At 38.6% G+C, this 23,741-nt stretch overlaps 1 protein-coding gene across 2 annotated transcripts in view; it reads left to right on the forward strand.

Annotated features, from left to right (window-relative positions):
• The window catches only part of si:ch211-127i16.2 (probable flavin-containing monoamine oxidase A), a 128,959-nt gene that overhangs the window by 29,048 nt on the left and 76,170 nt on the right, over positions 1 to 23,741 (forward strand). For both annotated transcript variants that reach the window (XM_041811229.1, XM_041811228.1), the window contains exons 6-7: positions 1,348 to 1,437; positions 8,006 to 8,090. In XM_041811229.1, the coding sequence (XP_041667163.1) occupies positions 1,348 to 1,437; positions 8,006 to 8,090 (175 nt within the window). The remainder of the gene's footprint in view (positions 1 to 1,347; positions 1,438 to 8,005; positions 8,091 to 23,741) is intronic.

Raw genomic sequence — 23,741 nt, forward strand, 5'->3', positions numbered from 1 at the left:
TAGTCACCATTTGCAAACATTCGTGATACAAAATGGGTTGTTCTTAGGAGCTCAGTGACTGCTAAATCTTCCCTTGTCAACTGTCAGTGATAGTACTAAGAATGGAAGTGAGTCAACGACGGCTGAGGTGCATGCTGATTCCATAGCCGAAGAGTTCTGAACTTCCACTAGAATCAGTGTAAGCACAAAAACGGTGTCGCTGGAGCTTCATGGAATTGATTTCCATGGCCAAGTGGCTCAGGTAAGCTTCACACCTGCAAGTCCAGTGCAAAGCGTCGGATGTTGAACTTGGTGGAGGCTTCTTTTACACAAATTACTACATTTTTACAGCATGGCATGGAGCCAAGTGTGGGGCACTGCTGGGGTGTTATGAAGACAAGTTTGTCCTGATAGCAGCCTTCAGATCACCTGTATTTTTGAGTCTGGTGTCTCATCTTCCTCTTGGTGTTTCCCAAGTGATTCTCTATGGGGTTCAGGTCAGGCCAGTTGGCTGGCCAATAAAACATCTCCTTGACCCATCTTTGTGTGATGGCTTTTGATGCACTGACTCCGGCCTCAGTCCACTCCTAGTAATGTTCCTCTGAGTTCTTGAGTCTACTTTGTTTGACAATCTTCTGAAGGCTGTGCTCATCTTTGTTGCTTGAGCACCTTTTCTTTCCAATCTTTTCCCTTCCAGTCACCTTCCCATGAATAAGCTCTGATACAGCCTCTGAGAACACCCTGCCTTTTCAGCAGTGACCTTCCATGGCTAACCCTCCTTGTGGAGGATGACAATGAAAAATGTATAACTCACTGTGTTGAATGTGTATCTTTAATTCTTTTTGTAAGTGATGCTCAGTACATTTTCATCTGAAATTCTAAGTCAAGGCGTCATTTGCTCCGAGCTTTAGTTTGCCTTACCAGTTGTTTTTGTTTAAGATAATTCACATAAGACTCATGATAACAAATAGTGAAAAGAAAAGTGCAGTAATACTTAATTTTGAAGGAAAGCCATTGAAGAAAAAGATTGCTTGAGATTGAAGATTGAATTTTTAAAACTGCATAGTCCTTTTATGGAAAAAGCTGTTGCTGATTAGTTTTTTCAACATTAAAGACAATGATTGCTAATTGCATAACTGCACATGTTTATCAGACAAAATATCTGATTGCATCTGTTATATTGCATATTGAAATCATGACACATGCAGTTGAACCATGTGCATGGATCGCTTCATTCCTCCAGGGTTTGCTGTTTTTGTAATTTGGGTTAAGTGAGCCTTTGTATTCAAACTTGCTGCTGAACCACAGGTAGGATGACATCTGTGGGTTTAAAACCCTCTTTGAAATGTAATATCTGTCTCTCCACAGGGAGGCACCCAACAGCTTTCAGAGCGTCTGGCAGAACGTCTAGGGTGGAAGAACGTCCAGCTGGGTTCTGCTGTGAAGGCCATATGGCAGGTAGAGTACAGTAACAGCTCACTCAGGGATTGATGAGGCGCGACACAGAGATAACAGCTTCCTCCATGGGAAAACAGGCCGTCTCCTGTGAAGCCACTGTGTGTTCTGCCTGACTGCCACTCTGTTCCACAGTGGAGAAACCTGGAAGGCTCAATCGATGCTTAGATATTGAGCTTTCCCTCAAAATATTCATTGTTTCTACTGTTAACTATTTTATTTGTGTGTATATATTTATTTTTTAATGACTTAATATTAAGTTCCCATCACAGGATGACAAAATATTTAAATTGGATTATAGACTTTGGAATGCTAATGAACCAAATTCCTAATTGAAATGATCTGGAAGACGGCCATTTAACCTTATCTGTTTTCTCTCTCAGGAGACAAAGCTATAAGTCAATTAAGTGAATCAAATAAATAGACTTACAGTAAGTGACAGTAATTTGTTAATTCTGCCGTTCACCATTGTGCCAATAGTGCCATTCACACATAGCCATACCTTTGGTGAATGCACTCCTTAAGTTGATAGTTTTTGTTTGCTGGTGTAACTGAGTTTATTTTAATTTGGGGTGTTGGTTGGACAAAATAGTATAAAATCAGTCAACCCATAGAAGGAACATTTTGTGGATAGACTGCAGGATTTATCAGAAATGAATGAAGATAATGAAATCATTAAATACATTTAAATATCACAATCTTGATCCACACACACAATCTGGGGGAAAGGGCTTTCAGGGGCCCAGAGTGATGGAGGGACCGGTGAAGCAAGTCTACCCAAAATTAAACCTTTTTGTTACCTTTGATTCTAAACCTAAATATCAATTCTTACCTAAAAACCATCCCAAAACTACACGTTTAATCTGTTGCTGTCTGTTTCAAAATGTATACCCTTCTTATTGAAATACAATGAGCCTTTATTTTTGTAATACTAACAGTGCAGGTGGGTCCATTGGACTGGGACCGTAATGCCACTATGTATAGCCATGCTAAGACCTGCAACCGTTTTTTCTATCTGCTCAAACGCCTCTTGGAGACAAGACCAGGAAGCTGTTGTTGGAGTAACTAAACCCCAGAGTTTCATCTAAGGTGCATCTTCCCTGGAATTTTAAAAATACCTTTAAAATGTCAAGGACAGTGCTTGGAGGAAGGGAGTATAAGAGGCACCCACTACCCCATTCTAACATCCCCATGGGCCACAACTTTATTCAGTCTATACGATAACAATTCAAGGTAGACTTATCATGAGCTACTTGAGTGTGCTTTTGTGGCCAAAAAAGAAAGGCAACAGTGCTGTAATGGCCGTCTGATTCATCAAACTTTGTAACTGATAAACACTTTGAAATTTTAAATATTATTTTTTGGCAAACATTTTAAATGTTAAAAATGTATGACTAAATTCATGGCAAATGAATTTAGTCATACAAATCTGTATGACTAAATTCAAACACAAAGAACTAGAAAGAACTAAAAACCTGTAAAGAAGATAACTTAAAAAAAAAATACAGCTTAGTGCCCCTTTTTGGGATCAGCAGCAAGGACAAGGAAAACATCACGCTATCCCAGTCCCAGGACCACACAAACCTCAGTAACACAAGCTCTATGCTGCACTTAAAGTGCAGTAATTGGCTGAGTGTCCAAAAAGCACAGGTACCAATTTTTATATTCAACATATTGTATTTAACATTCCTGCATGTGTTCATCTCTGCTGAAACTGATAATTCACGTTTTTGATCTGCAGAAAATGACATCATGACAATAATACTGAGCATCCCAAATAAGAAAGGAATAGATATAAAAGAAGACGTCTCTTTTCCGTACGTAAAGTTTTGCAACCTTTCCCAGCATGCATTTGCTGGCATACAGGGCTCAACCTTGACATTTGTTTGAGTCTATCACAGTGCTAACTCATATTGACAGATAAAGATATTCACACACACTTTCACAGCTTCAGGGAACTTGCATTTTCTAGGTCACCTAAACTGACCGGGGCACCCATGGGAACCAGACCAGCTCTGAATAAGAGAGCAGACTTCACAGAGACATGTCAGTCATAGTGGCTGGCCTCACACACACACTGCACTTTTTTGGAACAAGGCAATAGAGAGAACTGAAAAAAGCTATAAACCAAAAAATAGTAATATAAATCTTTACTTTACGTAAAAAGAAGGTGAGAATAAAGGAATTGATTTGTGAGACTAGGCTTAGTGAAGCCTGTGAAAACTGGAGGAGCCGGGACGATGGTAATTTTCAGCTCTCACCTTGAAAGGCTTACAGTCTAAAGAGTTTAGGTTTGATACAATAGTGCAGGAAGATGTGAACTCTTGTTCACCGCAGTTCTTTACTCTTTAATAAGATTTTAAAAAATCATCCCAAAGTTTCTACGGAGCTGCTCCAGAGGAAAAAATATAATAAATTAAATTTCTAATTTTTGCATCTAAAAATATCTAGTGGTTTGACAGTCTCTGAAGATAAGACCTTTCAGTGTTTCCCTGTGTCGTTCTTTGGTGGGTGAGTTTTAATTATCAACACAGGCTTAATTTCAGTGGATATGAATGTGAGAGCAAAGGAGCCAACATGTTAGAAATCTGCAAGGGTCATGACTGTCTGCACTGATTGAAAAATGAGTGATTTACATTATAGCTTCTGCTGCTCTCAGGAGATTCTTATTATCATACCTTGTAATGCAGGATCTATTAACCCTTTATGGGGCAAGAAACCATAAATGGTCACTTCCTTTGTGGCATCCCCCCCCCCAACTCTGTAATACAGTAGAACAAGATTGAATTTTCTCAGCCATCAGGGGAGATTAATCAATGCCACAGAAAGTGACATCTCAGCATCTGACCAATGAGCAGTGGCCCAGAGTATCTCAGACTTCCTATTTCCCCCTTGCTTCCCTTTTGGTCCCAACAAATGGCCCTAACATCATAACGAACCATGATAAGTTGATGAAACTCAGACATTCTACAGGTGATTAGTAGTGCTAAATATCATGATAAGATTTGTTTGTGTAGGATTTCTAGCAGGTAATGCAGTTTTGGTGTGAAAAAATGGAGGAACTGTATTTGGACATACGGCTGTTTAGGGGTGTAAAATGTCTGTGTTAAAACATGGCCAACTCTTCTAGAAACCATACTTAGGGTATTTTCTTGAAAAATAACTTCTTATAAAAAGGATAACCATACTCCATAGATTAGTTAGATGTTGCCACAGGTATGTAAAAAAATTAAGAGTGATCCAGCAGTAAATTTGACTAATTTATAGAAATCTTAAAACAATTATTAGAATCAGAGTGATTTTAGTCATTTGTATAACATAAGTTTTATTATACTGGTGGTTTATATCAGTTTTTAATTTCATTTGGGCTGTATTTGATGCTGAAATTGATTAAGACATTTGATATTTGTGGTTTTTCGGGTTTTCTGATGAAATTAAAAGGAAAAATATAGGGTATAAATAGTGAAATATGTGATTTTAGTTGGTTTTACAACAGTCCAACCATTTTATTCTACTTGAATGACATGAATCAGATTTTATTTTTTATTGTGAGTCTCACCCCTGCCAAAAATCCCATAGTAATTCAGTATTTGTAATTATCATAGTTTTCCTGCTGGATTTATAAGGGCGCGTTCACACCAGAGCTGTTTGGTCTGCTTTTAACGAACTCTGGTCCCTTTTTCAGGATAGTCTGGTTCGTTTGGAGTGGTGTGAAAGCGCACATGAACTCTGGTGCGGACCAAACAAGCGGACTCCGGTCCGCCTGAAAACAGGGGTCTCAGTCCGCTTCCAAACGAACACTGGTGCGGTTCGTTGGAAGTGTGAAAGCAAAGCGGACCAACTTGTGAACCAAAGACAGTATGTGGCATAAAGCGTAATGATATAAGGATTTATATGTGATTTAATCAGTCAAATACATGTCGGTACCTCGCTTGGCATCTGTGTAGCCATGGCAACACGTCGTAGTCCATGCTTATTTATTCATCTCATGTAAAGAACAACATGTTGGACAGCTCACAGTCTCGCTGACTGCTTCTTATGCCCCAGTGCAAGAGCAGAAACCCCAAGACAGTGTAAATTCTGTTTTTTTTTTTTTCATTGTTTATGTGGAAAAAGACCGGTGGAAGGAGCTGGATTTCCCCGTTTTGTCTTCTTCTACGCCGGCTTTTCATCTTGTTAGTTTTTGGTGCTGGCAGTGTCTGCAATGTCAATTTTGAAGCGCTTCCAGCCAGCGCTCATTGTTGTTACATTACAAAAGTTAACTGCTGATTGCCTCTGTAGTGTCCATGGAGGTCCTTTTAAAATGCCTGAATGCTGTTTTTTGTGTTTTTTTGACAGTGTAAATTCACCAATGCTGGTCCAGTTCATCCATTAGAGTCAATTGATCTAAGCTCTGCCCACTGACATTTCAAATCTGGAGAGATGTGTGGGCATAGTTTTCCGATCATGCCCTTGGGCAAAGTGTTTTGATGTGTTTTAGATGTGTTAAGTTGGGTTTGGATGTTGCCTGTGGAACACTGGCCCCTGCCGGGATTCTTTTTATTTATTTGACTTTATTTGAACAGGAAAAATCTCAGCAAGATTTAAAATCTCATTTACAAGAGTGCCCTGGCCAAGACAGGCAGCAGCACATTTAACAAAGGCACAGACACAAAAAAAACAAAGCTTGAAATCACAGAGATACCAAATATAAGTCACAGATAAGAAAGTCATCAGTCAAAACATCTACAACCTCATGCATCATCCCTCAGTGCCTTCAATCTACCTCTAAAAATATTAAAGAACACCACCTCCTCAAGACATAAGGTCTCCCGAAGAAGATTCCAGGCTGCAGGAGCAGCTGCTCATGTTTCTTGTGGATTGATGTAGTTTCTCATGTGGAACACATTTGCACCGTGAATGAAGTTATCCACTGGGTTAGAGTTCCTGCCTGTGACTTTCGGTGCTCTGACGCATAGAGTGCATTCTCTATTAGTTTGAATTACCTTGCTATGAGGTTGATTCTCTGCTCCTTTCTTTCTATAGGACACCCATCTTGCCACAGGTTTTCTAGATCTACTGCTGCTCTGTCATAATGTAAAATATATGACACTTTAAAGGTGTAGTTCAAATAAATTATTTTTCCTGTGTATTTACTTTATCGTAAAGGTTTGATTTACCTGAACAATCTGGCTGGAGAGCTACTCTGTTGTTGTTCTTACCAAGAAGAAGTGATTATACTTCATTGAACAACTCAGTAGTGGCTACTCAGTACTTCAATTAAACTTTAAATTAAATGCTTTTTACTTTTACTGGAGCAGATTTATAGACCAGTACATTTACTTAAGAAACCAGAGTAACTGTACTTTTACTTGAGTGCAATAGTTGTGTACTCTTTCCAACTATGCATATAGTTTGTCTTGTCTATTCCTGACTTAAACATGCATTTTAACAGCACTTCATATCAGATACTATGCATGTTAACAGTCACATCCTTATTACTTCAGGTTTCATTGATATAATTCCAGAAATACTAAAGATAATTGAAGCTGTTAGATCAACCTGGACCCTCTTTATAATTTGAAAAATTATTCTTAAAACCTGACTTTAATAGACTGAAATATAAGAAGACGCATCACTTCAATAGTAGAAGCCCATTTCCCATCCTCTATCAAGGATCATCAGTAATGTAAAACATACATGTCAATCATTACAAAGTGAGATGAATGGGAAAAAGTAGCATTTGCATAAGAGGAACAAAGTAACGAACATCAACACTTTACAAGCAATCTATGTGTGAGAATCTGCGTACCTCTGTGAACTAAATAGACACTGTATTCCTCTTACTGTGACTTTGCACAGGTGTTTAGTGGCAGCATGTTTATTTCACTCTCAGACTGCGGCTCAAAACAGTGCATACACACATTTGGGGTTGTCAGCAGTGATTCAAAAAGGTGACAGAGGATCAGCTGTGTTCTGTTTTGTCACTGGCTGCCACACAATTTGAGGGTGTCAGGAACAATTGCATGGAAAGTCCCCGCTTCATGGGAGCTACTGCTGCCTCGATGCATCCTGGTTATCTTTCACCTGATGAGAAATCTTCAGATGTTTATTTTTGTGAGATCTCATGGCATGAAATCTTGTCACACCTCTACTTGCTTGTGAGCAAGGAACAAGTTCAAAATTGTTGGGCCACATGATCATCCCTTGCCTTTACAATTTCTATGAATGACACTACTACAAAACACAGCAGCTTTTGTTCTTGACCCATGATTGTACTTTCACTGTCTTTTATATCATGATTAGCTAATGCTTTACAAATGCCCAATAGTGTGTAGTTGATGGAAAGTGCTACAGATTTACGTTATGAAGAAGTGCCCAAACTAACTCAACATTTTAATGGACATAGATTGAGAAAAACAAGTAAACAAATCATTTTGTGCATGCTATATTTGTATTAAATTGTGGCCCATGTTCACAAGAAAATCACACATAAAAGCAGCTCCACCACAGCAAATACCTGTCATAGGTCTGCGAACAAACCTGTTCTGCCTGATTCTTAAATAAAGCTGTATCTGTTTATTTTGAACAGGATGCTGAGTGGGCCCGGGTGATGACTGCTTCCAACACGTTCCTGTGCAGAGCTGTGATCGTCACCTGCCCCCCTCATTTGGCAGGTCAGTGTGTGTCTCCCATCCCTGTCAACTCGCTAAATGAAATTCTCACTGAAGCAAGAGGCAAAAATCCTCCTTACTCACCATGTCTGTCAGAAGTGGCAAACCGTGCATCCATGCAGATAAGTCAATGGTTTTACTGAACCTTTCCGGCTCTCGGGTGTGGCTGCAACTTTGGTCCAAATAAATTCTGCAGTGGAATTGCTTGGACATTAACTTCCACAAGGGCAAGAATTTAAAGACAGAACTTTAACTAGGGGCTGACATTGCACTTGTTGGGGTCTGTGGTGAGGAGCTGAAAGTGAAAAACACGTCATTAACGGCCTATCTGCAATTCAGCTACCAAGGAGGGAGATACAAGGACCCCTGCAGTAAAATGTTCACTGTTCACATGAACTGGAAAGTTTTAATTGAACCAACTCACATCGCCTTTTGAGACATGCCAAGTTGAAAATCAAACTCTGTGGTCGTTTTGATTCAGCAGCTTTCATTACAATGTGTGGTTTGCCATGTGCATATTTAGATCATGTTTTCTAAGCGACTTTATTTTCTTGGTCAGAATGTAGCCTCTGTGCTCACAATGGAATCAGATGCAGGATAAGACAGTAAGAATTTCTGAGCTGTGTCTGATAAAAATTTCTGCTGTTAAGCTGGTGCTAGGGCTGGTCATGGGTAATGTTAGTGTTAAAAGTAACTCTGCATGGCTGTGTTTGACTGAACTTGAAAGCTGCAGGTGACAAGAGGCCGCCGGACAACTCAATTTTTTGTTTTCTCGAAATTTCTTTGCATTTATTTGAGTTTTTATCAAACTGGGTAGGTTGAAAACCAGAAAAAAATGACAATTGACAAATTGACTTATCAAATAAAAAATCTGATATATTTAGCTCTTGACTAAATTGCAATTTTCTGTTAAAAATAAATAACAATTAAGTTAATAGATTAATTAAGGTTCAAACAAATAAGTTTTTGTAATTTTAAGTCAATTGTATGTTTCAAGGATTATTGCTTGAATGAATTACATTAGAGATATACCATTTTTATTTAAGTGTAGGTCATTACATCAGAGATGCATTTTTAGTTTAAATTACCAGAATTATTTCAATTATCTATCCATTTTTTTTTAATTGATAATGATAATGAAATTATTTTAAAGCTATTTAAATCCAAGCAACAAAGCCTTTATCATTCACAATTATACAAAATTATTTTGGCATATATGTCTATTTATTTATTTATTTATTAATCTATAGTAAGATAACATTAACTTACTTTAAATTAACTTCATGCTTAGAAAGGGGAAAGTGCAGTAATAACAAATATAAAGGTTGCTTTAATAATTAGCTAAATTTGTTTTAAAATGTATAAATGATTAAATATTGATACTATTTTAAACATTACCTTTAATCTACAATTAAACACGAAACAAAACGTAAATACATATAAATAATCTGGAAGAATATTCAACCAAAATTACGTCGAACAAACACCACATAGTGCTTGCCGTGCGTATTAACAAAGGGTCATGTGCTGTCCAACTTTTTAAATAAAAGAAAATAGCATTATGCCTGCACATAAGCAGTTTTTTTTTGTACATCAGTCGATTACATTTACAAGTAATTACATTAATCTTCATTAATTGAATAAAACTAATAAACTAACCACGGCATTGCCAGTGTCTCCTCTTTAACTGGCTCTGGTTTCTGCTGCACACCCTCTCTGCAGCTCCTACCTGCTGATAATCAAGCATGTGGCCGTACATCTGGTGCCATAGCACTCACTGCTTTCACTGAACTCAGCTCTGCCATGTTGTGTGCACTAGAGCAAATCATTAAAGTACATAAGGACACGCCAGGTAAGTAGGTCTACATATAAACCAATAATATATTTTAAATGAAGAATAAATAAACACTAAATGTCTGTTGCTTCCATTTTGGCTTGACAGTGCTACATACTGAAAAAAGTGACATGTTCTCTTTATTGTTATTTGATGGACAGAGTAAAAGGATAGTCTTTTCTCCACACTGCCTTAGCACATGCACACTGTGCATCAAGGACTGCAGCTTGATAGTATAATACAGAGTATCCACTACTGGGTATTTACCGGTCTTTGGCCTCTTTCTCAGGCAGATGTCTGGTCGATAAGAATATCAGTGGTCTAAATGTCCAGCTAAAAAATATGCCAATATAAAATAAGTAAATTGTGAATAGTCAAATATATTTTATTGTGTTACATAGATGATATAATATCAAGAATCCTTTAATATATTCTCAAAGTAATTTTACCAAACCAAATTCTGTTTCACACTGGGGTTGACTATCTATGTTAGCAGCACATGGCTAATTTAGACGGTGAATATTCATGCGATCTCCTGGACGGCGCCACAAAGTCTCCTATCACTGCAATGCAGACAAAACACAGTTATACCTGTCATTGAGATCTGAAGATCCTACAAGCATAGCTGCTGACACATATTGCCTGAATGACATTAATGGTTGGAGAGCACAAAACTTAATGCAACTTAACAACTCAAAACCAAAAACTGTATTGTTTAATCCTTACTATTTTGTTCTATCAATAGCCTCGGTAACAAATATCAAAACCTACTGTCAGAAATGTAGGTGCTCTGTTTGAAAATAATCATTTGAACCACACATAAAAATAGTTATAAAATCTTGTTTCCATCAATAATGCTATGCATGTTCAATAGGCTACTGACCTGCTCCAAGCAATTAAACAGAATTATTGATCCACTTTAAGCCAGCCCAGACCCTCAAGTCCTCAGGTGGGGGCTTCCTGGTCATTCTAAAGTCGAGACTTAAAACTAGAGGTGACGGAGCATTTTCCATCAGTGCCCCTCAACTTTGGAACAACTTACCAGAGGAGATGGGCCGTGCAGAATCAGTCACTTCTTTAAAATCATTTCCTAGAACTCATTTTTACAGATTTGCTTCTTTTGATGCCATCTTCTTCTTATTTGGCTTTATCTTCTCACAGATGGCTTCACCTTTCTTATAAGCTTTTAGAATATTTCCTTTCCTCTTATTGTTTTACTTGTTTTTATTCCCTATTAGCCTCAATTTATTTTGTTGCCCTTTTGGCTATTTCTTATTTTAAATGCCTTCCTTTCTTTGATGCTTGGATCTCTGTGTTGTTTTTATAGACTTTTGCCATTGTATTTATTAATTTTACTAACTTTATTGATCTTTACCTTTTTATTTGAGTGATTTCATCAACTCTTGTTCTCTTAGGACATTTTGCTGCTTTACTCTCCTTTTATTTTTTGATCTCATGGTGTTCATTCCTCTTTGCCTTCTCTTTTAATCACTCACTCTTAAACCATTGGACCTCTCAGTCTCCATTTGTGTAGCTGATTCCTGTGTTGCCTGGGTTCCTGTGTGTCCCTGTGTTTTTATTGTACCTTTGATGTTATGTGATGTCTCAGTCTACATGGTTTCTTATTATATCTGTGTTCTAATGATGTCTTTGATGTCTTGGTTTGCTTAGTATCCTGTGACGTCTTGGTTCTTGATATCTTGTGAAGCTGTTGGGTTATTATCTTGGCCAGGTTTTTTTTTTTTCAGCTTCTTGAACTTCTTGCCTTCTGTTGTTATTAGGCGTCATTTATTCTGTTGCTTTGTTCTGCTGTTAGCTTCTGCACATGTCAAAGCCCACTGTAACCCCTTGTTTTTAAAAGTGCTGTTAAATTGAAGTTATTATTATAGTCAAAGCAAATCTCAGGGGGATGTTATAGCTTCTTAAAACTATGCAGGGAAATGAGCAGCACTAACCCTCACTCAGAACAGCTGGGCGGAGATCAGACGGCAACTGAATGTCAGTTAGGAGGCAGGCTAGGAGAATCATGTGAGTCCTCACTCTGACCTTACCCCTAGTGGATGATTTTTTTACTGCCAACCCAGCGTAACAAACATGCATGAGTGCACAGATAGTGAAGATTGTATTGTTTCAAACAGACGTGTCTGTTTTAATATGTACATGTGCATAAATGATCCTACTTTTGCGGTACCAGAAATTAAAAGCCCTTAGTAACTTTATACTGTCTGTATCAGTGGTTCTCAACTGGTCAGGCATCAGGACCCACCACCTCTTAATTAGGAGAAATCATGACCCCCAAAAAAATCTTCACTTATGCCATAAATGTTGGTTAATCAGCCGTCACTGGTTAATCAGTATTCTTGGCTACCATTACACCATGAAGACATTAGAACACTCCAAAAAATGTTGATATTTGATCTCTAGATAGAAAAACTAGCTTTATTTCCCAACAAAAGGGAGCTATAGGTAGAAATCTTGTGGGAAAACTGAGTTTTACTGATATTCATAGAAAAACCTAAAAATAAAAATAATACATGTATGAAATTACTGTATGTCCACTAAGGGCTTCCATAGATAGAGTTTTTGCCACATTTTTTTCCCCTGGTATACACTCACTAACCAATAGAAAGAGCTCCGTGACCCACTTTTGGGTCCCGACAAGTAGGAAAGAAGCTGAAAGAGTGGCATTGAAAAAGAACAGATTTTAGTATGTAGTCGTAAAACATCTGAAAATACATGCACACAAAGGGAAGAAACTAGGTACTCCAAAATGTGATAATTCAAAAATGAGGAAATTAATTCTAATTTCCAACATGTTTCTATCATGTTTGCTTTTTAAATGATTATACCATTAAAGTAAAAGCTTTTTGGGTTTCCTTCCTAAGTTTTAAATCACTCATGTTCAGAGTGTCTTGTTTCCTCCTGATAAGTGTGCATAATTTTCCTCCTTATTTTTCAAGAGCACCTAACGTTATTTTATAGCCCGTTCTCTCCTTTTGTATCTAAAAAGAAAAAACACGTGGAAAATTAATTGTGACAACATGACTTGTTTAGGATAGTAACAGTGTTGTTTTATTCTTCCCTTCCCTTTTTGCTCTCAGTTGCCAAAAAACCCTTAGTACCTCTTGGCTACCCCCAGTTTGTAAAGAACACAGCTAAAACGGGTTACTTTGTGTTAACTGCAACACTGGCTCGGATGCACAGGTCCAGTGCTGCTGGAACCAGGGCTAGAGTTCTGGCTTCTCTGGTTCCATGCCTGTTTGTACTAAGCTGGCAACAGATCTGTCACTCAAAGCCTCATACTCTGAGCCATGGACCACAGCCAGGTTCCTTAATGAGACAGGTTTGAGAGCAGTGTTGAATTATGCAGCATGGATTGCTCTGGCTTGGGTGCCACAGTGCCACACTTTGGCCTTAAATCAGTGTGGGAAGACTGACGGGGACTTTCAAAAGCCGAAGTCAGGCCAGTGATTGAGACGTCGTCTCTTCCGAAGAATCAGGGGTAGATGAAAGAGGGGATCGCTGCTTGATGTCATCTGCATGACATGTTTTCGTTTGAATTTTCTGGAGGTGGGTAAACCTGAGCAGCTTTCCAGTAAGTGGGGGAGGAAAAAGAGCTTAATGCAGCCAGCGGGACCGATGATAATGACTCGAGATGATTCCAAGCCTCACTTGGACACTCGAAGTGTAAAGCAGCATTTGCCTTTTCTCTTGTGGATGTTTCTGCCATTTCTAATTAGTTCACTTGCTTTGAATCAATGAAGGGGTGGATGAATGAATGACTACAAAAAAACAAATCCTCTCTGGACTTCAAGGGGTGCCTGGCATCAAAAGATGTCTTCCCACACACAAAAGCGAAATGCTAGGTATGAGTTGTGTCTCCGGTGTATCACGTTTTCCTGTTCTTGGCTCTTGAATTTGTCTCCCCATTCATCCATCCATCTTTTATAATGAGTCACGTCACTTTTTTCCCTGGTTTTTTGCTACCATCTCTCCCCCCAACTCAATGATTTATGAACTGTTTGGTTTCATTGCATATGAGATTGCCTTGCATGAAAACATTGAGCTTGGAGATGAGATTTTTGGCTTTGTGTTAACTCTTGGAGATATGCTTGAAGAAGTATGTGCATGTTTTAGTTGGTAAGTAGGTTCCCATGTTTATTCATTCTGAGACTGCATGACAAAGGAATCCTAATTAAGCTTTCACAGCATGCAGTTGGGGTATAATGCAATTAGGCATACAGACTTATATTCAGAGATAGTTACAGAGACAGCTCTGCAGTTCCTAAATAAACATTTTGTTCCTATGTCTTTTTCCGTCCCTCTTTATCAAGGAGGGACGCACTGGTAGCTGTCCCTCTTTGTTTGCACATGTGTCACGCAAAGAGGGCTATCCAAACTTTTAGATGCCGCTCTCTAAAGCTGAAGCACCTGACTAAAGGAGGATTTTATCTCATTAAAAGTGAACTTGACAAGCAGCCAAGCAGTGCTTTATCCAATGTTGCTACCTGCCTTCTCATGGAGGAGGAGCTGCCATAATGACAGCAAGGTTGGGCAGCAGTGAAGAAACTATCACATCTGCCTCTCAGTGTCTTGTCCAAAGTTTTGTTAACACTAGTAGAAAACAAGTGTGCAGTGCAGTAGCACTGATTTGCCAACAAAAACTGTGAGCCAGGACTCCAGGCCAGTTTTTTTGCTGTGCTGTGAGTGAAACTAATGGAGCCTAATTCAAGGATTAAACATAAAGTGGGAGCTGAAGCGATTGTAATGATAAGTAACGCAGTGGGATTTTTATCTTGATGTGCTTTAAATCTGTGCAAATGAATTAAGCTTTCTCTGTGTGAAAGTATTTACATATTTCCTGATGTGCTATTATGATGAGTAGGCGAATATAGTACACGGGACTTTGTAAAGCTGTGTTCACCAGTGGAAAATGTTAATCTTTTAGAAGGACAACCACAGCTGTTATCTCTTCTCCATGGAGGCGGACAATAATGAGAGTTTGAGGCTAATACTGACATTGATATAATGGAATTTATTCTTGAAAAGAAGTTAGGGAAACAATGTCTCTGCCATGTTTTTCCACACCAGCACACTTTTGAGGATCTTCTACTGTATGGCATTTTTCTATCATTACGCAACTCATTTTCCCAAGGATGCTCTGTTATTTAAAAATAGTTTGAAAATGGCTTCTACCCATTTGTGATTAGTGCATTGTAATCCAGTGGGGGAGAACCCTAACCCTAACCCTATGAATACGATGAATTGCCTTTGACAGGCTAATACAGTTAACATCACAACCATAGTTATTTTGTATGAAGAAACAATCTATTTTACTTAACAATGTATCATTTAATTTGAGTGGGTACTTGAAAGTTAAATCAAGCTGGGGTTATAACTCTAGAAGGCCATTTAATTAGACTACCATTCTTGTCCCCTATAAAAGCACTGGAAGAGAATCAATTAAATGAATGAAGTCTGTCAGCCACCTTCTGCAATGGGAGGCTCTATAAAGTCCAACGCAGGCTGTATATTCAGCCATCAGATTTTGACTTGACTGCATCGTCGCAACTTCTTATCAAATGTCGAGCCCAATAATGAGCATCAGGAATGGCAAACACCCTCATTGTTTAGCATAATCAACAATGTGTCAAGATGCCCACAACCATGATTCCACAAGACTAGCATGCCAGAATCTTTTTATCATCGTCGTCTAGTTTGATGCCCTGACATGATGTTAATGACATGTATCCTGACTGCTACCAATAGGACAGCCTGTTCTCCTCATTATAGTATCATCATTTACCAGAGTGATCTAGCTGTATCGAACTTTCTCCCAGTTGAGCATGTGAACAAGTAAGCAAGTGGCAAGTTGATTTTATGTTGAAAAAACAGGGACAACTTTACTGCTCCATATATGTTGTAGATACTCTTTGCTTTAGTTTTGGTACAAATGCAATGCACCCTTTTCCTCTAGCTTAGGATGACATCTGAAGGCAGACCTGAAGGCCTGACACGGACACTGTGGAGCATGCTCAGATTACTTACACCAACTTGGCTCCAATTAAAGCTAGAGATGGGCCGATCCACTTTCTTCAGTTCTGATCAAAGTTGTTAAGGCACTGTAATACGAGTCGCTACAGCTTTTATCAAAGTGACAGACAGGCCTACGGAGTTTGCTGTTCATACAGTCCATAAACTTAGAGAGGGGACTCATTACTGTGCTTCACATGAATCACTCAGACACAAATGGTTGACATTTGGGTTATCTGACTGTCGGAGTGAAAAATGATGACTAGAATCATACTTAATTTAACACATTCAAATAATCTGTTATTTAAAAAAAACAATAATTAATCATTTTTAACATTAAATTGAAGCCCATTTTTATGTAAATACGATGCTTTAAAGACTGAATCTGACTAAAATGATCAATGAGACGAGGAAAGAGGTGATCTCCTATAATCAAAGCCTTGCCTCCCCTTGCCTCCCCTGTAGTATTCATGTTATTGTAAAAATGTACTTTAGTTTCATATAATATGCATTAAGTACACTAGTCTGCACTGTCACACTGTACACTGCTTTCCACATTATTAAGCAAATTTCATTTTTCTCTTATTTTCCTAAATGTTAATGCAAATGACAGTCAAAGTATTTTTCAAGTCATCAGCCATTAGAGCATAATTCAAATGTTTTTGAACAAACTTCATAATGATAACAGTTTTTTTTTTAATAAAAACCTCAAAATGTACTTTTCCACATATTCCACATTATTAAGCAGGCCACAGGTTTCAGCAATATAGGAAAGAAAAAGGATCTCTGCTGCTGAAAAGTGTCAAATAGTGTAATGTCTTGGACAAGGAATGAAAACATTCGATATTTCAGGAAAAATTAATCGTGATCATCGTACTGTGAAGAAATTTGTTGCTGATTCAGAGCACAGACAGGTTGACTGATGAGTGCTGTGCAACCCTGGACAGTCCTGATGGAGGAGTAGTGGATGGTTGGTGGATGGCCACCATGTCCCAACAAGGCTGTGACATGAGCAAGGAGATGGCGGAGTCATGTTTTGTGCCGGATTCATGAGGAGAGAGCTGGTAGACCCCTTTAGGGTCCCTGAAGGTGTGAAAATGACCTCGGCAAAGTGTATAGAGATTCTGACTGACCACTTTCTTCCATGGTAAAAAAAGAATAGCAGTTCCCTCTGTAGCAAAATTTTCTTCATGCATGAGAATGCACCATCTCATGCTGCAAAGAATCCCTCTGTGTCATTGGCTGCTATGGGCATAAAAGGAGAGAAACTCATGGTGTGGCCCCCATCCTCCCCTGACCTCAACCATATTGAGAACCTTTGGAGCATCCTCAAGCTAAAGATCAATGAGGGTGGGAGGCAGTTCACATCAAAACAGCAGCTCTGGGAGGATATTCTGACATCCTGAAAAAAAATTAAAGCAGAAACTCTCCAAAAACTCACAAATTCAATTGATGCAAGACTAGTGAAGGTGATATGAAAGAGGGGCTCTTATGTTAACATGGAACTTGGCATGTTAAGATTTTTTTGATTGAAATAGCTTTGATTTCAGTCAATATGACCTCCTAATGCGGCAAATTCAACAAATAACCATTTTCAGTTCTTTACAACCTATAAAATGTTTTAAAACTCTGTCGTGCTTAATAATGTGGAACAGTGCATTTTAGGGTTTTTATTTTTTAAAAAATAATGGTTATCATTATGAAGTTTGTTCAAAAACATTTGAATTATGCTCTAATGGCTGATGACTTGAAAAATATTGTCATTTGCATTAATATTTAGGAAAATAAGAGAAAAATGTCATTTGCTTAATGTGGAAAGCGGTGTGGACTTAAAACTATGCTGTCAAAGGTTTAAAAGATTGCCCCACACCCCCTCCAGGCCCTCACACTGGTTCGACCCCCTTCTCTCTCTCTGCAGTATGCTTTATCCAAAAGTTGCTGTGCCTCACAGCTGCAGGCACTCACAAACTCAGACAGGTAGTAGAGAAAAACTGAAGTGACTTTAGAGCATAAACTCTTTGAAAAACCTGTGTTGTAATTTTGCTCCTGATAAAGGCATTAATTAGCCCTAGTTTGGGGGGTTTGGCCCCCTGCCCTGCTGGCTAAGTTAGCTGTGACTTGCTAAAAATCATCATCTACTCAGTGTTGATAAACTGAGTTCAGAGCTGAGTGAATCTAGTGACGAACATGCCATATTTATCAGCATTATATCAAAAAGTTACGAATCATGACATTCTGTACAATAGTTTCAGAAAGAATGCTGAGAGAAACAGCTTCTTCTAGAATAAAAAGACGGTCTCTGCAGAGGTTGATAATGCAGGAATTTGGTTATTTCTGTGAAATAATTATGCCAAACAATCTTGCTTCACAGAAATGTGATTTTAGAAGTGGATAAAGGACCTTAGATAATTCACACAATACACACCTAGCACTGTAGCAGACAGGTGATCCCTGCTGCACAGCAGAGTGGTGAGAGAGTGGGTGGGGTTAGACAGAGGTGTGTTGGTTGTAGGCGCCTGAGAGGTGTGAGTTGATGTGGAGAGGTAAGGAGTGTTTAGGCCAAATTAAACTACAAAATTTTTGTGAGAATTGAATATCTGCACTGCCAAGATTACAGAAGACAGTGTTTATAGACATCTTGAGTGGGTGATTGCCGTTTTTGCCTTTTTGCGCTGGAGATGTTCAGCTGTGGCCTTCCTTAATCATAGAGCAGTTGTTGGATTCTCAGTGTTTGGTGACATTTTTTGCTTCAGATGGCAAGACTGCCCTTTAACCTATTTGCAATAATTCCAACTTTGATTCCCAGCTGATTTGTGGACTCACTGAATTCTGGAGACATTTGATTTAAAAACAGAAAAAAAAACTCTTGGGATGTTTAAATTCAAAGTGAAGGAACTGTTTTGGGACATTTGTTTTATGAATTGAATGAACTATTTTCTGATAACTGATTTATAAAATACATGAAATGTTTTGGTGGTACATGTCATTATTGAACTGTTGGGGCAGTTGAACCTCCTTTTGCATGAATTACTGCATTGGAATATGCAGTTTACACAAAAACAACATAAACCCTGATCAAACAGGGATACACCATCGACATTAACCCTTTTTTTTCAACAAGGACTCCTATCTTTCTGCTCTCACTAGTTGGGAACATTTGAAGTAGAAAATATTAAAAAAGGGCTTATGTAGCTAAAAAAAGGGGCACTGTGTAGTTTCTGTTTTGTAACTACTTCAAAAATCCTTATGGTGACCTTTGAGGAAGAGTAAATCTGTTTCAAAAAGGATAATAACTTAAATCATCAGGCAAAAGACCTGAGCCAACCTGCATTCTGTTTTTGGAGAAAGAAAAACAAGTTAAATGGCATAAAAATCCTCTGCTGCTTTTCACTATGGCAGAACATTTGGCTTGCAGTGCCTTAAGCAGCAAGGCAAAAGAGATGCTCCATGGTGGGCCATAATTATATGACTCAACTATGAGCAGGAAATCTTTGTGAGAGTGTTTTCACATCACTCTGATGAGAAATGACAGTAAAATGTTGGTCATAGGGGTGAAACAGATGCAGCACATAGGTCAAAGTCTGGGGCAGCTGCTCTCTAGGTAAACTGATCTGACACCCACTGGGCTTAGAGGTAAATAATGTATGACTATAGAAATACCATGTATGTTTATGTGAAATTTCAGAAATCCTGTTCCCTCACATCAGCTCACCCTTTCCCTACTCATTAATTTATGGGCCCTTAAACCCAAACTAATGGGATCCATGTTTGCCAAAAGGATCACCCTCCTTAAGTCAGGGAGAAATCAGTAGGTAATGTCTAACGGATGTGATGGAGAGATGGGGGATGGTGTCTTCTACTTCTTCCTTGACTTCAATTTCAATAAGTGTCAAGGGGCTACTGGCATAATTCAATAAGAGACCAGTGATGTAACAGGCTCCTGGATACTGGTCTCAATCTTTTACATTTGGATTAAGTGGTTGGTGAATTGTTCGGCCCATCCCTGATGGCCTTATAGATTAATGACGCTGTGGGCTATCTTCTTTGATTTTTTTCATCACTCAGTAGTTCCTCATTCCTTTTATTGACCTGCTTGGATGCATGGCTGCCATGAGTTGAGAGGTTCTAATGTCTTTATTCTGATAAAAAAAACTGGAGTTTGGGGTCAATAAATATGTGGTATATGATTCTAGGGGGAGTTCTGTCATATTTTAACTCAGCAGCCAAACAAATATTACAGTTTGGAGTAAATGTCATGATTTTACATCACAGTTGTGCACATATTAAAGTAGTGGGAAAACAGTGGAAGTGAAGTGTAAAAGGCAGAAAAAAAACACATCTCTGGTATGAGAGAAAAAACATCTTATTGGGCTTCTTGATGTCGGAAGTGGTATGAGAATAGACATGCTATTGTATACCGTCTTCATAGATGCTCCTTGAAGCAAAGAGCAGTACTTCTTTCTTAGGATTTGCAATGTTCTATAAATGTAGTACACAATTAAATAGTGAAAGGATATTTAGTACTTATCATGCCTTACAAGTGCACTTCTCCGTCAGACTTCTTTGTGATAGCCCATAGTAAAGCTGTCTCCTGTCCTTGCCACTGGCTAGACAGTGTTTGACAGCGTGAGCCAAGAACAGGGATGAGTATCAAAATCCAATACCAACATGTTACCGGTACCAAAGCATCCAGTACCTACTGTATTGAATTACAGCACAGATTTTGGTGCTTCATTTTGGTACCCCACTACCCAAAATGATCCTGAAACTCCAAATGAAAGACAAAATGTCTTGATGTTTTTTTTATTTGTATTGGCTTCTTACAAAAAACTTACATCCGTTTCCTTCACTTCTACACTATATGGACAAAAGTATTTGGCCTCACCTGATAATCATTGAATTCAGGTGTCAATCAGACCATTGCCTCGTATAGAATCAAGCGCCTGCCATGTAGTTTCTATTAGCAAACATTTGCGATACAAAATGGGTCGTTCTGAAGAGCTCAGTGACTTCAAGCGTGGTGCTGTGAAGGATGCACAACTTTGCAAAATGCAGTTCATGAAATTTCATCCCTGCTGGATATTCCACAATCAACAAATAGGGATGTTAAAAAGAGGAAGTGTTTAGGAACAACTGCAACTCCAAAAGTCACCAACACCCCGTTAATTCTGTGGCAGGAGCTTTGTGGAATGGGTTTGGCAGATGCTGGGAGAATGTCACCTGCTTGACTTCATTGTGCCAACTGTGAAGTTTGGTGGAGGAGGGATTCTGGTATGGGACTGCTTTTTGGTCTGTTATATAAATCCTTTTTTGGAGTGGTGTTATGTGATACTCTAGTATTTTGAAATAAGTAGATTTTTGTGAGCTGTAAGCTGTAATCATCAAAATTAGAACAAAAAAAGTCTTGAAATATTTCACTTTGTATGAGATGTATCTACAATATATGTAAGTTTGAATTCTTGAATTCAATCACCAGGAAAAAATAACTCTTTTTCATGGTATTTTAATGTTTTATAGTCAATAACTTTGCCATGGAAACTGACTGCCAGTTACCACTTATAAACTTCGTCATCACTTTGTACCCATACATAAATGGTCTATTAAATGGCCTCTACTCTCTCCGCGATTCCTTGACGTAGATTACCAGTGAAAGTGCTTCAGAAATCAACTAATGGCAAGCATCATGGTAGGATATAATTTGCTTTTTGCCAAGGGTTTGTTATTTCGACTGGGTTAATTTCCTTCCATCTCATAAGCTTACTCACTACTTTGTCGGCCAGGATGTGGAAGAGAGAGAGTAAACAGCAGAGATCAGATTGCAGTCCACGAGCGCTAAGCATTGCTGATTGGCCTGAATTTTTTTCATGTCACTTTGTTACGCTCTCCTGCAGAGCTACGGCCATGAAAACACACACTTGTCCCTCAGTAAACACACAGAACAGATACCTCACCACGCACCAAGCAGAAGGCTGTGCATACTTATTTATCTTCTCCGCAACAAGTAGAGAGATTGCCTACTTTTCACTGCACAGTGATGAAACAAACTTCCATGTGAGCTAGTTTGTTATTAGGTGTTTTTGTAGTCTTTGCATCACTCTGTAACTCACCATTCAGAAATCACATCTGACTCATTAATCCTTTGATGTGATGTCTTAATTTCTGTTTTTTGTTTTTCTTTTCCCATCTTTCTAATGCACTGCAACACTGAAAGCGCCTGTGGGTTGAGATAAAAGTTCAGAGCGAACAATAGAAATTTTTAAAAATCCTCTAACTCCGATGTCACTTCCAGGTCGGTGACAAAGACAATGGGGTGACAAAGTCAGCAATGTCCCGCAGTGCATTTAGATCAAGAAGGGGAGGGAGGGGTAAATACCAACATCATTTAAACGCAGTAAGTAAGGGAGATTAAGACGGATTTCCAGATAAACAAACTGAAAGGAAACCACTGTGGGGGAAGCAGTGTTATTAGACATCAGAGTGTGAAAGGTCATAAACCAGCAGTGGTGCAGATACTTCCAAAGCAATGTGCCTTTTGAGCCCTTGAACTCACAGCTGTTTCTCCAAAAGATGGCAGAATGATGCATAAAGCAGCCTGCTGACTGTCAGATGAGAGTACTCCAGAGATCACAACAGATGGGGATTGTGTCGGCTTTTTTTTTAGATGGAACTTGCTGTAATTTCCTAAGTCTGGTCAACAGATAAGCCCTGTCCTCTTTTGACCTTCTATAAATATCCTTGTGGTCAAACTTTAAGGACTGTACTCTGACTCTTCTGGTTCAGAGAAACAATCTACAACACAGACATTGCTCTTTCAAATCTAGATAAAAAAAAGTCTCTTTAATTTGCAATTTTTACTGCATATTTAGGTCAGGTTCTTACTAGTGCCTGTTCAATTTTAAACATAAATCTGTACATCACTGGCTGATGGTCAGCCTGTAGCGCACAATCTTTTCTCATATTGCCAGGACGAGGTAGTTTTCGTTACTGTTATGTGACGTCCTCATTTAATGGTGTTAAGCCCAAAATAATTCAGCGGTTGCATATTTCTCAGTTTTCAAAATTGGTTCGTGTTGTAAAAATAAACACCAAAGAAGCCTGTGCAGATAAGATGCAGTAATCAGTAGAGATGGGCTGAAGAGAGCTGACATGTAGACCCAGAGGAGATGCACAATGCAGTCCATCCTACAGACTACTATAGATGCTTTTATTACTTTTACGTCACCATCTGCCACATTTACCATGCAGCTTAGAGTATGAAATGAGCCTGTTCTGCTTGGGTACAATGGGTTTTGAAGAGACAGGTGAAGTTTAGAATTGCCTTTACAGCTCAATGGACTGACTCATCACTAAGAGTGTCACGATTGGGATGTCAGACACTGGACTCCAGCCACTCTGTCATCAGCTTTTTACTGATGTATCACCTCTCAAACTCTCTACTTTTCAGTAGTATTTTGAATTGATACTTTCAACCATCTCTGAAATAGTGCTTACATCAGGCCCAAATTTTCCAGCTCAACCCTACCCCAGCCTGGGCCAATCTCTCTAAGCCCAGCCTGACCCGTCCCAGAGTCAGAGCCTGTTTGAAACCTGACATTCTCTAAAAGTAAACTTTTATTAGTAAGGTTTTAAACTAGGACTGAACGATTTGGGAAAATCTGATTGCGATTTTTTTCCCCAATGTTGCAACTGATTTAATATGTGATTATTTTCTAAGCACCTCATCTTATGAGTTTCCACAAAAAAACAAGCTATAAAGATTCTTCTTTAAAATAAACACAGTATTTGGT

Source organism: Cheilinus undulatus, linkage group 17, assembly GCF_018320785.1.
Source record: "Cheilinus undulatus linkage group 17, ASM1832078v1, whole genome shotgun sequence".
Lineage (NCBI taxonomy): Eukaryota > Metazoa > Chordata > Actinopteri > Labriformes > Labridae > Cheilinus > Cheilinus undulatus.